Source organism: Magnolia sinica, chromosome 18, assembly GCF_029962835.1.
Source record: "Magnolia sinica isolate HGM2019 chromosome 18, MsV1, whole genome shotgun sequence".
Classification (NCBI taxonomy): domain Eukaryota; kingdom Viridiplantae; phylum Streptophyta; class Magnoliopsida; order Magnoliales; family Magnoliaceae; genus Magnolia; species Magnolia sinica.
The window spans coordinates 22983904-22999974 of record NC_080590.1 but is presented as its reverse complement, the minus strand read 5'-3'; the positions used below and the strand labels follow the sequence as shown (position 1 = coordinate 22999974).

At 38.2% G+C, this 16071-nt stretch overlaps 1 protein-coding gene and 1 pseudogene across 4 annotated transcripts; both read left to right on the top strand.

The window, feature by feature from the left end:
* The window catches only part of LOC131232888 (subtilisin-like protease SBT3.9), a 112321-nt pseudogene that overhangs the window by 53742 nt on the left and 42508 nt on the right, over window positions 1–16071 (top strand).
* Window positions 4983–15696, top strand: LOC131232899 (uncharacterized). 4 transcript variants are annotated; one of them, XR_009164972.1, is made up of 8 exons: window positions 4983–5445; window positions 5644–5759; window positions 11175–11910; window positions 12195–12497; window positions 12800–12901; window positions 13141–13559; window positions 14083–14213; window positions 15615–15696. XR_009164972.1 is itself a non-coding variant. In XM_058229416.1 (7 exons), the coding sequence occupies exons 4-7, from the start codon at window positions 12178–12180 to the stop codon at window positions 13474–13476; spliced, it is 297 nt and encodes a 98-aa protein (XP_058085399.1). In that variant the 5' UTR covers window positions 4983–5445; window positions 5644–5759; window positions 11175–11618; window positions 12111–12177; the 3' UTR covers window positions 13477–13953. The 4 variants fall into 4 exon arrangements, 2 of the variants coding, with proteins under 2 accessions (XP_058085399.1, XP_058085398.1); XR_009164973.1 differs by lacking the exon at window positions 14083–14213 and having other exon boundaries at window positions 15615–15695; XM_058229416.1 differs by lacking the exons at window positions 14083–14213; window positions 15615–15696 and having other exon boundaries at window positions 11175–11618; window positions 12111–12243; window positions 12384–12497; window positions 13462–13953.

Sequence of the window (16071 nt, the reverse complement as noted above, 5' to 3'; positions counted from 1 at the left end):
GTTTGAATCATATGCTTAAATTGTTTGGAGCTCTCCTAATTTATAAATTAAACTAGATTTTGGGGTCCAGCCCTAAAATTTTGGGACGCTTCTAATAATTAGGTCAGATGGCACCCACACATCGCGGCGAGCTCCACACTTTTCTAATGTAGGGTAGAACTTTTATCATATACATAGTCATGTTATTAATAATGTTCATGGAGCCCATGAGGCTGATTTATCTTTACACATGCTTCATAGCTAATTATGTCTTTTAATATACATTCTCTTAAAGTTTATTTAACAACGAATAAAACACAAACTACATTAGAATTAAAAAGAAAAATAAATATCGGGGAAAAAAAATGATTCATTACACACTAAAGAATTAAAATGAATGATCATGCAGGGTCAACAAGTTATCGGTTTGCCAAGGCGCCAAGATAGATTCAAACCACTATTTCTCTCATCCAATGGTCAAAGGTACTTTCTTTCTACCTATCCATAGTTGATGAATTGACTTTCAAACTTCTACTTTTTCTTTATGTTTTTTCTTGCAGCTGCGATTGTCCTTTAAATGCTACCTTAGTGGCAGGAAAAATAGTACTCTGTTTCACGGGTAAGAGGCCACCTTCCGAACAATTCTCTACGGGGATTTCTACTGTAATGAGTGCAGGTGGCGTCGGCCTCATTTTTGCACAATACACTGATAATTTGCCACAACCATGTGGAAATATCTCTTGCATTTTCATTGACTACGAGATCGGATTTCAAATTCAAAACTACATTGAAGATTCAAGGTAGTCTTTCGGTTTATTTTTATTATAATCCTCTCTTGAATTAGTAAAATATGTCTAATCTTGTTTATGGTTGTCACGATAGCACTCCAATGGTGAAGATGGGCCTTGCAACTACTGTTGTGGGATCCTCAGTGTTAGCACCAAAGATCGCATCTTTCTCATCTAGGGGGCCCAGCCGTTTCAACCCAACAATTCTAAAGGTATTTTTATCCAAATTTCACTAGGATGAGAGAGAAAATATGTAAACAATCTTTGGAAAAAAAAAAAAAAAGAGTCTTAAACTAGATTGAATGGTTAAAACATGAGGCTCATGTTTCAATTGTCATATGTCAAATGGAGTTTCCTCATTTAATGTAAGCTACCAACCTTTCTTTTAAGAATTTGAAGGTTGCTTATTAAGTGGTCAGGATTTTTCAATAATTGTCAATTTTTGAACTTTGTGCTATCATCCAATATAACCATATGGGCTAACCAAGGGTTTACGAAGATGAGGATGGATCATAAACCAACCTCCAACCACCTAATATAGTAATGTAATCACATGGTCTGTCACAAAATCTGTTGTTATAAATTTCTTTTTGCAACATCTATTATTCATAATCGGATGATTTGCAATGATCATTTGTCAAACTTACCAATGATGTACCATGATAATTATAACAATTTTTATTAATGGGCTTCTCTCCAGTTAACGTGGAATGCCAACCATCAATTATGTTTAAAGGTTACAATCAAAAAGCTAAGATTATCTGATCACTGCCTATTTTTTGGCCTGGCTATCCGTCGAAATATCATAGACGCATATACCTTACCTGCATGTGCATGCCTACAGCGCACACAAGCATTTCATATTTTAGCATTCTACTTACTTGAGAAAGAAGATATGCTTACGCGAACATCTCTAACAGCCTGATGTAGCTGTACCTGGCGTCAACATCTTAGCAGCCATCAATGACCACTATGAATTCCTATCAGGAACATCGATGTCATGTCCGCATGTTGCAGGAATAGCTGCCCTTCTAAAATCTCTACATCCTAATTGGTCTCCTGCGGCTATAAAATCTGCACTCGTTACTACAGGTATTTAAGGAGCTCATCATATGTTAGATTGGGTGAAGATATGAAACTCAAGCTATGTGAATGATCCTAATCATTAATTGGATGTGACACATTGACTATTTTACATCCAATAGTTCATTCCAATGCTATGATCCAATGGGCATGATTTTGCAGCATGATCCATCCACATTATGGTTTAACTGAGATTTGTATGTGGGGGGAGGCATGGAATCAAACATACCAAATTGAGCTGATTAACTTCAGGAATAGCAGTTAGAGATTGGGTTGTTGTTGGTCTGCTTTTGAATTCGGTGCTACATCATCCTCTTGCCACATCATTCTCTAAGAAGGATTGTCGTCTCGCTCTTGACTAATGAGAGGAGTGTATATTTCTTATTCATGAAAAGCATAAGCATGATTTGTTTTCAAATTGGAATTCCCTCGGTGGGATGGCTATAAAAGTGGGTGTTGGGGCTAGCTTGATGCACTTTTTCTATCGACTCAAAATCCTTTCTTTGGGAGAATCTTTCAACTGAGAAATTTTAGTCCACAAGACCAATAACTTTTTTGTGCATGGGATTCTCTTCCTAGTTCTAGTTAGAATCGTGGAAAAGGAAAAGATCATCATTTTTAGGCATTAGAGATAACATGTTTTTTTAATTTTTTGATAATTTTCTAATTTTTCACTTTATAAGTCCACTTTGAATTTATTTTTATTTATTTATTTATTCTTTTTACACTCTCACTCATTCCATAGTGGCTTTTCACCACAATGGGTAGAACCCATCACCTTGTGTTGAAACTCTATGAGTCTACTACCAAGGCATGAGGAAGGACCCACTTTGAATATGCATGGATTATTGGGTCCTTTTATACTACGTCTCTTCAATAAATTACGGCCTCTGTGCCTATCTTAGAACCCTGCAGATATGAAGTGGATTACAGCAACGGGTTCTCCACTCATGCATGGCATTTGATTAGGTATGGACAGTTACAAAATAATTTGATTTAGCCGTTCATTTGTTTCAAACAATGGAAACTATCTAATGAGTCGCTTTACCTAATTTGTGGCCCAAAAGATCTGCAGAGTACGGCTTAGATCTTGCCAGCTGGCATGCGTAAATGCTTATACCCGCGTGGGCATAGCTAAACCTGGAAGAATACAATACTAATTCAACTAAATCGATCAGTTTTTTAATTCAAATCTAGACATAAACTTGTAGGAAATTTAGGATAAATATTAGGATACTACTATTGATAAAATAAAAGATGACTCTTTGACACTAAATGATTGAGGTTTGCTGGTCCCATACCCCTGCATAAGGGAGTTCTTGTGCACGCCTTTGGCCCGTGGCACAAGATCTATGCCGTCCATCACATGGTTCTCCATCATACATATCCAATTTATAAAAAATCATGCCAGCACTGTTCAGAAACTTATAAATAATTTTTCATCCAACCAAACGATCACTTGTAAACAGTGGCCAAACATTTTGATTCGACCAGTCCTTTCGTTTTCTTTTTCTGTTTTTTTTTTTTTCTTTTTTTTTTGCCCTTTACCTAAATGGATGAATTGAATTTCATGCACGTGTACCATGCTTGCACATGTGGCCGTGTGTGGATGGGATGTCTTAGAATCGTGTGTGAGCCTAATATAAAAGAGTAAGAAGATATTAAACTCGAACTGAGAACAACATCACGAGGTAATCAAATAATGGAAATTTTCTATTTGGCCAGCTGATAACGCGAATGAATTTTTGTATTTTTGTATTTTTGTATGGACGGATAGGCACCTTTTACGGAAGCGGATTGGCTGGTGTATGACACAGCAGCTATATAGCTGCTGTATGTGCGTGTCATGCGAAGACGAGCACTTACGCTCCTCGAGCTCGAGTTGTACGAACGGTTCAAAGGAGATCAAAGTTACATGGGTTCCACAGTGATGTATTTATTATATCTACACCATTCATTTATTTTTAGAGATCATTTTAGACATTACTTAAAAAATTAATTATATCCAAAGATTATATGGACCACACCAAAAATAGCAACGGAGATAATGATTTTCAACATTAAACAATTCGTAGGGCCCACCATAACATTTATTTTCCATCCAATCTGTTCATAAGGTCACAAAGACTTGAATGAAGAGGAAAAACAAATTTAATATTGATCCAAAACTTTTGTGACCCCAAAAAGGGTTTCAATGGTAGACATTTAGTCCCTCATTGCTTTTTTCATTTTCAGTGTGGTCCACTTGATAGTTATATCTTTCTTATTTTTGGTCTAAAACTTTAAGACGAGCTCAGCAGATGTATGGACGGTTTGGATATAACACATACCTTATGATCATACTCACAAAACTTGCTGACATGAATACAGCAGCTATATAGCTGGTGTGAAGTACACCAGCCAATCCACTTCCCCCTTTTACCCGGACGCGAATTGCGTCCTATTTATTTTCTTTTTAGGTTAGCTTATCAGTACACACTCATGTCAATACACACACTCTATGTTAGCCACCCTCACTAGGGATCGATACCGAGACTTCAAGTGTTGAAACGAGGTATCTCCCCCACTCAGTCTGAGCTATGGACCCGGGTGTGATTGCGTCCTACCCCACTCGTTTCTAGCTGGGAATGGGTAACAGCTTTGAGTGGCCACCGTGATGTATAGGTCTTATCCACACCGTCCATCCATTTTTTTCATATTATTTTAGAATATAAGCTCAAAAATGTGGCAGATCCAAGGCTCAAGTACCACACTACAAGAAGTAGCGGTGATAATGATGCTCACCGTTGAAACTTTTTTAGGGACAACTGTGATGTTTATTTTCCATCCAACCTGTTGATAAAGTTACGTAGACCCGAAGGAAGTGAGAACAAAAATATGAACTCCAAAAAGGTTTACCCTCCCACCGTTTCCTATTGTTTGGACCATTGGAGCTTGTTATCAGCCTCATTTTTGGACCTATTCTATACAATAAGTTGGCAAAACAGATGAATGGGGTGGATTTGTCCCAAACACCTTGTGGCCCGTGAATGTTTCAACAACCGGCATTCAATACCCATTGTTTCGTATCCCTGCGGCCCACTTGAGCATTGGATCGAATTCTTTAATCATGTCAAAAAAAATATGATGCACTACAAGAAATCTACGCATCAGCGGCGCACGTCCACAGGCGGCCACAACGAACCGCCCGTGTAAATGGAAAATGAGGGGCGTTTTTACGTGGCCGACCCTGTATGAATAAGCCACCGCCGCTGCAAAAACAGGCTTTTCACCTCCCGCGTTCCCAAATCCGAGCGGCAAAATTTCTCTCCCAGAACCATCTTCCCTCTTCTCTCCCCAAATCGTCTCATCCCCAGATCGCGCACGCGCCAATATTTCTCTCCCAAAACCCTTCTTCCCTCTTCTCTCCCAAATCGCCCCATCCCCAAATCGCACGCCTCATCCCCAAATCCCGAAAGTCTCTCTCTCCAACGTCCCTCCACTCCTCAATCGATTGTTCCTGTCTTGCTCTCAGTCTCGATTTTCCTCTCGCTCTCTCTCTCTCTCGTTAAAGATGGTCGGTTTGCCGTCCACGCCGACATCGACGCTGATAGAGGTGAGTTTGGGGATGATCAGATCTCTGAGTTCAAGGAGGCATTTGGCATGTTTGAGAAGGACAGAGACAGTCAGATCCATCCCTTCGAACTTCACTTTTCCCCCCTTTTCTGTTGGAAATCTGTTGATTTTATGATTTATTAATAGCATTTTTATGGTTGAGGATTTTTTTATGGAAATCTGTTGATCGGTTGTGTAGAAAGGGGAAGCTGAATGAAGCATAAATGGTGTTTGACGAAATGCGTAAGAGAGGGATAAGTGCTGCTAAAGCAACATTAGCTGCTTTGGTTTATGGAGGGGATAAGATAGCTTGATGTGAGTGTTGACCATGGGCTGATCAAGGGTTTGTTGAAGCTTAGGAAGGCAAAGGAAGACACTCAAGTGTGTTTAGAATAGCAGTTGTTTAGCCTATGTTACTCTATCCATGTCGCGTTTCATAGGTTTTGGCTCTTTCATGAATTTAGTATTTTGATGCTACACCAGTATATCTTGTCCTGATTTTATTATTGTTCAATTTCTATAGGCTGAGACTCAACAATACGGGGCTGAAGAGCTACAAAGCATTTAACAAATACGGGTTTGTTAGTGGTGCTCTATTTAATGTAGAAGTTGTCCACATTCAGGGACTGTTTGGTAGACACCTAAATTGAGTTCATCTCATATTTGTCAATCTTTATCATGTATTAGAGATCACATTTCAGGATTAAAAAGAATCTTGATAACCAACATTCATTATCTCTAATACATATTATGAGTAAATAAAATGAGATGAACTCATTTTTAAGTGTCTAGCAAACAACCCTGTATATAATGCATGAAAATGTTTCCTTGTTATTATTTCTATACATTTTTTTTAAAAAATATTGTTGAATCTTAAAATTTTTTATATTGAAGCATGTTTTTAACCTTTTTTTTTTTTTGTTTGAGCTGTGCATTTCTTGTTTGAGCTGCTGGCTGCTGAAAATCTTGTGGTTGCTGGAACAATGGTGCAATGTCTGCTTATTATCCGCTTGCCTGCTCCTTGCACTGGAGGGGCGCATGGGGGAAGAATTTCCAATCCGCTGAAGTTGCTGCAGATCTTTGGTCGTGGTTCTGGCTCTTGTGCAGCAGTTGTCACTGTTCTGAGTGGCCAAGTGAGTTTAGCTATCTGTCCTCTGTTCAGGTATAGGCCTTTTACAGGTTTTGGCTTTTCAGTGTTGTATATGTTTACATTTAGCTAGGTGTGGCATGGCCCCTTTTTTTGTACTGCCTGTCCTTTAGAGACTCACACGACATGTTGAATCTACTGGTTTTCAAATAGTCACGAGACTAGAGCTACTTTTAGTCTAGTCCTCAGTTACTTTGTGCAGCTGCAACTGGCTTATTCCGTGACCCAAACACAGTATGTGGTGTTGGCTCTTTTACCAATTGCTAAGAGCCTAACCAACTTGCCAAAAGCATTAGAACTCATAAACCATTGGGGTTCATAACATAGTGACTCTTGGACTCATAAACCTTGCACTTACACAATATACTTTTTTTTACATGGTCACACGCCCACATCACACCACATGGGCACTCAAACACATGATCTTATAGTTGAAACACAATTTGTCTAAACTGAGCCGTGGAACCAGAGCATTTTATGATATATACTTCCACATGTGAGGCCAGCATTTTTTTAAAAATAAAAATCATGGCACAATCTAAGCCACAATGCAATGTACATTATGATTTATGAGTATGTCAACAGTTTATCACATTTTAGTATTTATAACCCTTAACACGCCCTTCTCTATTTGCATCTTCACATGTAATGCAAATTCTAATGTGGCAAGCTTGTGGGACATTTGAACACTAGGTAGAGAGGCTCACCATCAAAATGTCCATACAAAAATCAGGATAGTCTACTCATCAAGCAATCCACACATGGATATTGGATGTAGATCATGAGCAAGTTTTTATTCTAAAAGATAGTAACTGGTGGTTCACATGATGATTAGACAAATTATTGGTATTCTTTCATAAGTTACATGGATATTGTAAAGCACGTCTTGGTTGATATGCGAGTAGGATACATGGATACATGAGGGGTATGTTTAACATGGATACCTCTAAGAACTTATGGTGGTCTTGAAATTTTGCTCGTCTTACCTCTCATTTTGTTGCAAGAGTTATTTTCATGACCCAATATTGGTATTTCTTCTGTAATTAATCAATGCCTGTTGCTTTGTACTGTAACAGGGTTGCGGGAATTGTTCTCCCAAACAGATGGAAACCATCCAGTTCCAAGGATCTCAGTGATGGTCAATATGACTTCAAATTCTGATCCTTCCAAGAAGGATCAGAAATCACAGGAGCCTACAGTTCTGCCTGGCCCATCTGTGAATGAAATAAATGTTGCCAATAAAAACTTAATGATGGATGGAGAGTTTCAAATTGCCGGGCCTGAACAAGAGGTTTGTGTTCTGCCTCTCTCACATTGCTTGGACTTTTTCGTTGTCTGAATGTGGATTTCATTCATATCACAGGCACACACAGTTGGGCTTGAGAGTGTTGTCAAGTAGGCAGGTTGGTTATATTTACTCTGGAGCCTTTCTATTCAGTCCATTTGACATGAGATCCTCATTTCTACGATCCAATGATCTTCTAATCATGGTATTGTTTTTCAGCTGAAGATATGGATGAGGTGCCTACAGATGAAATTGATTTGTCATGGTTTTCTGACAATTTACGATGGGATGACTGTTATAATGGTCATGACCGTTGGAGTATATCCGATGGCAACAACTTTAGAGACCGTAGCCAACATTATTTATCTGACAAAAGCAAGGTCGTTTGATGCTTTCTTTAATACTAGTGAAAAAATTTTTTTGTCCAGATTTCCATCATTATTTAACTGCACAAATGCGGCCAATGGGAAGCTTGTATGGGGCAGTTCCTTGGCAAGAAGTGAGAGTCCCTGGATCCAATTCATCTTTATAGACAATCATCTCGTAGATGTAGATTTTTTTGGTGCATGGTTCAGTGTCATCATCTTGAACTTGAAATTGGGTTTTGGAACTTGTAACCAGGGTCTTTTAGCTCCTCTGCATTTTGTTTGCTGATTCTCACTATATTTTAGCTTCTCTTCTTCTTTTTCATTCTTTTTTTTTTTTTTCCACTTTCGTGAGGCAGATTTCCAGATCTTGCAGACCTTGAACATGTTAGCTTACTTGAATTTCACTGTTTTGTTCTTTACCTAGTTTCCTGTGGCTCCACATATCCAGGTCTCATCTTTTTGTGTAGGGCAAGAATCGGATATTTTCTTTTCTTTTTGTGCAGGGTGAGAATCTGATATTTTCTGTTTTTACTCTGTATATGGGAGTAACTGCTGATCTACTAATGGCTGGATAGATAAATGTTGGAGTATCTTGGATTCATCAGCTGAGCATTATTGCCTGGATGACTTATGGAAGCAACAGTTAAGAGTTAAGTGGTTCATGTTTACAGGTGGTTGATTTGTTACATGTCTTTCGTTTCATTCTTGTTTTGTTTGTTGAATGGACTTTTTATCGGTCTTGTTCATATGTATTAGAGATCAAGGAGTTTTATCTGTTTTTGTCTCTTATGCATTCATGCAAATTTGATTAATTTACAGTTTATAGCTAATCCAACAGTTCCTTCCATGTTAAGTGAAAGGAAGTGACAAACCATAGTCTATGCAAATTTTCTTTTCTTCACTTGTGTATTCGTCCGAATTTGGTTTGACTTCTAAAGTTTATAGCTAATCTGCACCATTGGACGTTGAGTGCTTTATGCTAGTTCCCTATGAGTTATAAACAATCGTTGTTATTAGGTTTCTTGATTAAAATCAAGGAGTTTTATTTCCCTATGAATGTAAGTACATGTGTAGCTATAATCTTGGGCCAAAAATGTTGTATTTTATCTTTTGAACAGGTTTCATTTGATTTGATAGAGTATATGGAACAGCATCCAGAAGCATCTAACTGCCCATTGTTCGAGGCATTGAGAGAAACAGGAACCATTTCATGTTCCCCTCTGTTTCGACGTTCCTTTTCGGTAGGACTTGAAAATTTAAATGGATGGATAATTAGGGTGGAAACAAATGATGCCTGCTCAGTTCCTCCAACCAAGGGACATCCAATATGCTAGAAGAGGGTTTGATCTATGGCTTGAATGAACTTGGTTAGCATGGGATGCTTAGAAGCATGGAATGAACTGTAAGGTCCTGATGCATCGGAACTTGAATATTATCCCAATGCATCTCATGCAATATGGAGGCCCTTTTTTCTGGCAAATCTGGACTATTGGTGTGATGGTTCCCACTATGGATGGGTTGTCTCAAAAGATTTCAAGATTGGAATTCTAAACCATTCTAGCTGTGACTTTAGTTTGGACTGCTGTTGTTTTCTTCTGATGGTTCATTATGTAATCTACCGATCTCAGACTTGGGAGTCTTCTGATCTGAAAGATTTTTAGGACCACCCACCCAGTGTGGGTTTCTTCAAATCAGCAGCTGGACCCTGAACAGTGTGCCCTACATGTACAAAGAGGTGCATTGGGACATCATTCATGTTATGATGAACTGTGACACAATAATATAGAAAAAAAAAGTCATTTAGAGAACTCCAAACCTTTTGTCCATCAGATTCTTTAGTTTGGGCTGATATAGAAATCTTGGGTGGATGCTGCACAAAATGTTCATCTGCATTTGAAATCACTATTTGAATTACAGTTTTCCTGCTACAACTGAAAAATAGTGGATTCATGCTACCTTTGTTTACATAGATACAATTTTACACGTTCCTGTCTCGCACATCTTGCAGAAACCTGTGCCTACTGATTTTATTTTTATTTTTCAATTCTGAGTTGTCTTTCTTGTATCCATATGACCCAATTTGATTGTATTGCTAGACTAACTAGAGTAATAATGTCTTATCCTTTAATCAGTGGTTTTCGAGGTGTGTATGATGTTGAGCATTTCATCAAGTCACTGAGGTCTGATGTACGGATTGTTGAAAGTAAAATAATCAGCAGTCCAAATTTGAAGGGAAAAATAAGATGGTTAATGCTATCTTCTTAGTGCAATTTCTCAGTTATGCTCCATCAACATATTAGAGCCCAAGGGCTCCTAGGATTTCTTTTTCTTCTTATGCTTCTTAATATGGCCTGATTTTTTTTTTCATCCCTTACATCTTCATGTATCATACAATTTATCATGCAATGCCAAGACTGTTTTCAGTTTGTAGGACTGTTTTCTTTTGTTTCTTCTATTTGGATATTGACGGTTTTGTTTTTTCTTTTTAGATTATTATTTTGACATATTTCAAAGAACTCAAGTGGGTTTTTCTTTTCTTTTCCTTTTTTCCTTTCTTTCTGGAAGACGACTCTGAAATGGCATTTGGTTGTTTTTGTTTCTTTGAATTTGGCTCTCCAATGCTAGAAAACGGTAACTTTCATTTTGGGTTTTTAAATTCCTAAGGCCTCAACTGCAGAAATTCAAAATTCAAATCCATTTTTTGGATTTTTGGATTCAAAATTATTTGGCATTTAGAGAGCCAAAGTTTCTATGGCCTAAACATGGATGACCTGACCTTTTGTTGTGAAGATGTAGAAAGAAATAAAAGAGTTAATTCAACAGTGAGATCTTGCTCAATCTCATCTCAAGGGCTCATTTATATTTACTACTCTAATTCTCTATAACTTTCTTACTTTATATGCTTCACATAGCTTCTTACATGTTGGCAGGTTTTGAAATGGCTGTAATGATTGCGCTTGAGTTTAAAGCAATCTTAGACGTTGCAGCCACTGAGAAGAGAGATTCTGAAGATGGTAGCAGATATTTGTGCAGTTGATGATATCATATGATGAATTGATGGTTGTTTAGTACATTATAGCTGGTTCTGAGACCTGATAGTCATGTGATTTTAGAGCTTCAAATCTAGTTCAAATGCCATAGTTGTTGTTGTTGTCTTTCTTGGCAAGCATAAAATTCCATCTAGTCATTTCTCAGTTTTTCCTCATTTTGATATAACCTTTCATTCAATGTAGACAGTGGATGTATTTTTCTCATTAACTATTTGCAGGCCACTGACTGAAAAGCTAGGATCATTCAACCAGGAAGATTTTCGGCATGTGTATGGTTGGGCCTATGAGGCCAACAACCTGCATCACCAAACCTGGGCCTGAGTTGTATGGAATTTAGAACCATTGATCTTCATTCTTGCGGTGGTCCTGTTAAATATATGAAGTTTTCAATTGTTTTCACCACTCATGTCAAGGAGATTTTACTATATGAATATGTGGGAGCATGTGCACCCAAACTGACTAACCCAATTTAATCGGATTTACTAATTGGGGTTGGATTCGGGCCCATGAAACCTGAACTGACAATAAATCATGCCTAGATCAGATATATGAATTTGTAGTCTTTTCCTTTATTTGATTATATTTATCATTTAAATCATATAAAGGCAATCTTCAGGTGTGGGATTCTACCTCTGAACCTCTCTGTATCCAAAGCCATTTTGATTCTAATTCTGAACCTCTCTGTATCCAATTCCCTTACTCTTGTCCAGATACGGATGCACCCTCACAAATAGTTTTGGTATGGATTCTTAGTGGTGAATTATTTGCTAAGCTATTTATTAAGGAGTATTTATTATTTTTAATGTGATACACCAGGATGTAGCTACCTTGGAGCAGCAACCAAGCTGCACATTGTCCCTAGAAACATCCCTTTCAAAGCAGAATGTATGCAGAGAAAAGGCATGCTGAGGCTGCTAGAATTAGGGGGAAATATCCAGAGAGGATTCCTGTAAGCGTTTACTCTAACTGGTAGTCATATACTGGTTCTTCCCCCTCATGCAACAACTATGAGAGGTGGGTCCACAGTTATAGACACCCATTACTCTGTTTTGAAATTTGCACAATACACTGGAGCTCATCCAATTGCAGGGCGGCACACACCAGGAACCTTCAGGTTCTATTTATGAATACAGGATGCATTTTGAAAAGGATAAAGCATTAGCTCGACGATTCCAGCCTGTGTTGATAAACGAGCCTAGCCAGGTAGCCTTTTCTTTATAATTTTTATCTATTTAATAACTTCTAATATTTCTACTTTCAAAGTCGCCAAATGAATATTGGCAAGAAATTAGAGTTGTTCAGGCAATGCATGAAGTGGTAATTGTCTTTGGGTCTTGCCTAATATTGCTTGAGTTTTGTGATTTGGTTTGGAAATATGCAACGTTTGATTAAGCTGCCTGGACAACAATTGTACATGAGGCCCATCTTATGAGATCGTGAATACTAGAGTTTTGAATGTTTGTTCCATCTTTTATGTAACCAAATCTCCCCTGTTTCTCAAACAGTTGGAGAAACACCAGAGAGCTGATCAGGAGCTGAAGAAGCGTGTATTGAAGTTGGTATTCTCTCTTCAAGAAGCTCGGTCCCAAACATGGAAGCTTCAAAGGGTATGTGAGATAACAGTCAAGATTGCTTTCTCAGATGATAAGGATTGTCTGGTAGTTGTAGTTTGTCCATTTTCATTGGATGGCATTCGCTTCGAGTTCGTTGTTCGGGGTATTCATGAACTAGAATCGATGAGTCCACCTACTACACTCCATTGTACAATTTAGGATTAGTTTGATGAACTACTTCATAAACCCATTTTCGTGCTAATTTTATGTTTCATAATTGGGCTGTCTCATAGATCCAACTAAGCATGCATGTTTGGATTGGGAAAGGTGATACAAAATCATAGGAGGGATTGCATGTGGGCTGCTATATCTTCACGAAGATTCTCGGCTTAAGATTATTCATCGAGGTCTCAAGGCAAGTAATATCTTGCTAGATGGGGAGATAAATGCAAAAATTTGGTGTTGTTTATGCCACCATCTATTGGAACTATATTAACCAATCTTCAACCCTTTTTTCAGTTGAATGTGGATCATTGCTGCATTTCTCTTATTAGCCGTTTATTTCCAAGCAACAGCTTGAAAACTAAGGATTTTTCTGTGTCGGTCATATTCAGGGAGTGTCGGCTTGATTTTTCGCTAGATGATTGTCATGGTGGGGCCTATCTTCTGCATAGATGGGATGTCCCACCTTGCAACACCGACGCAAGTAAAGGTATACCCATATAGAATTCTTTGAGTTGAGGACCTTTTTCTCCTTTTTAATTTTGTTGTTGTTTTTCTTAGAAAATGATAGGGACTTTTACCGAAAAATTCCTCAAGAGTTCTAATACACCAAATAATGCATGGCAAAATGAAACTCTAAATATGTGCTTTTTGAGAATCTAATGACCCCAACATCCACTTCTTTTCTCTAGTAAGCTCATTCCAAACCCTTTGTGTAGCATACACAAAGAGGGACATATGTTGATATGAAACACTTGTTAAAGATTTGAGCTTTGCATGTGGTTGGAAATAATGCTTACATCTTCTGCCTTAAAAGCAGGCACTTTCACTCAAGGTGCAAGGAAAATATGCAGTTAAATAATTTTTTTAGCCTTCCATATATTTTGCAGGTCATGACCAACTTGAAAAATAGCCTGAGTTTTTCACGTAATGCATCTAATTCATGAATTTGTTTTTTTTCTTTTTCTTTTTCTTCTATGAATTGTTTATCATTTGAGCTAATGGTCTTTCAGGAATGGGCCACAAACATGGGACCCAAAGACGATCCTTGGTTGAGGTCATGGATTTGATCCCAAATCATCCAATTACGGAAAAAGAGGCCATTATTACTGACTCAATCACGATAATCAACCTTCACATTAAGGTAACAAATATTATATATATATGTGTGTGTGTGTGTGTGTTTGTTTGTTTTTTAAAGTAAGTCTCAATTTGTTAGTGTCTGGAAGGAAACTTCTCTCTTATGCATGGAGTTTATAGGAACCCAATTGTCTCATGATCCAGACCATCGAAACAGTGTCTATCATCATTGATGGATGGACCATGTTCAAAAAAGCTTCTCACCAGAACTTCAGAATCTGGGTTTTGCCCATTTTCTGGCAAACAAACATCCATGTCAATAACTTGAGCTGAATTTAATTTCCCTACCTCAATGCCAGCACCTGGACTCTTGCTACATGGAAGACCATCTTCTGTAAATTGATGTCGATCTGCCGCAACTTCCTCCCCTTCACCAGCTACTAACTTTGAAACTGTTTGCTGCTTCTCTTCTGAAAAAGCAGTCCCTACATCTTTACAACTTCAGCTTCCTCAATTTTTGTTGTCTCAAGCACCAATGCATGTGTTTCCACTACCTCAAATTCTTGTGATTTCGTATCCTCAATTACAGCACTCAGATTCTTGTGGCATGCAACAACATCTTCATGAATTTCATTCTCCTCAGCCACAACTTGCTCTCCTTCACCAGCTACTGATTCTGGTCCTGTATGTTGCTTCTGCTCTGACAAAGCAGCGCCTGCATCCGTAGCATTGCCCACAGATTTCTGCTTCTCATTGAGCAAAGAGACATCTTGCTTCTACATGCATCTCCACGACTTCAGTCCCCTGATTTTGCCCATTTTCTGCCAAACAAACATCCATAGCAATAACTTTAGCTAAAATTGATTCAGTAACCTCAGTTCTAGCACTTGGATTCTTGTGACCGAGAACGCCATCTTCCTGAAACCCGTTCCCCTCAGCTGCAACTGCTCCTCCTTCACCAGCTACCAGTTCTAGCACTATCTGTTGTTTCTCATGTAACACAGTAATGCCTACATTTGAAGCATCGCCCACAGTATCCTGCTTCTCAGCTACAACTACAAGAGAGATGGGTGCATCTATAACTTCAGCTTCTTCGGCTTTCTCAATCTCAGGCGCTGAAATGTGCGCTTCTGCAACTTCAGCTCCTGACTATAGTGCATTTTCCAGTAAACAAACATCTGGAGCAATGGATTGAGCTACGACCGAGGAGACTGATTCATTCAACGAGCTTCCCTTCCCCTATTATAAAATTGGTTTTTAATTGGCCAAAAACTGTTTCTGAAGCTAACATTCATTTTAAGACTTCTTAGATATTGTTGTGTTGGTGTCAAAGACGGACATGGTGTCTAATGCTTCAATTTAGCCATACCTGGTATGAAGTCATGTGTACATGTGCATTGTTATAAATCTTGGGTAGCTAGTGGCAAATAGCTAATTTCATTTTTTTTTGTTGACATTGTTGTAGGAGGCAGCCATGATATGATTGGAAATGAGGTTGTTGTATTCCGTCCCCTTGAGAAGACATAGGTACATCTCCTTTTCTTGTGTCATTATTAGCAAGCAACAGATCCTCTTTCTTTTTTTCTTTTCTTTTCTTTTTTAGTTATCAAAAGTCACATTTGGCTTTGATCCCAAATCACAGATCAGTCCGCTTTTTGGCTTTCATCCCAAAATGGGTTACACATCAAATGGATTGGAATTTGACCATGTTGCTTATAGTGAATGGGCGCCTCCTTTCATTGACTTGTATGGGAAGGAATCCTTTCTTACTAGGGCATTGATTGTCACATGATATGCTATCCAAATCATATGAAATTGTTGAAATGTACTTAATATATTTTGCCTTATTGGCACTTGGTGCACTTTTAGCGGCGTTTATGATAACTTTTAGTGGCGTTTTGTGCGGCGCTTCATAAAGTTTA

Bases quoted from the DNA above. Each gene is read 5' to 3' on its own strand.
- LOC131232899 (XM_058229415.1), top strand. From the start codon at position 12,178: ATGTATGCAGAGAAAAGGCATGCTGAGGCTGCTAGAATTAGGGGGAAA. The intron at 12,244-12,383 runs GTAAGCGTTTAC...ATCCAATTGCAG, and splicing joins AATATCCAGAGAGGATTCCT to GGCGGCACACACCAGGAACC. The intron at 12,498-12,799 runs GTAGCCTTTTCT...TTTCTCAAACAG, and splicing joins TGATAAACGAGCCTAGCCAG to TTGGAGAAACACCAGAGAGC.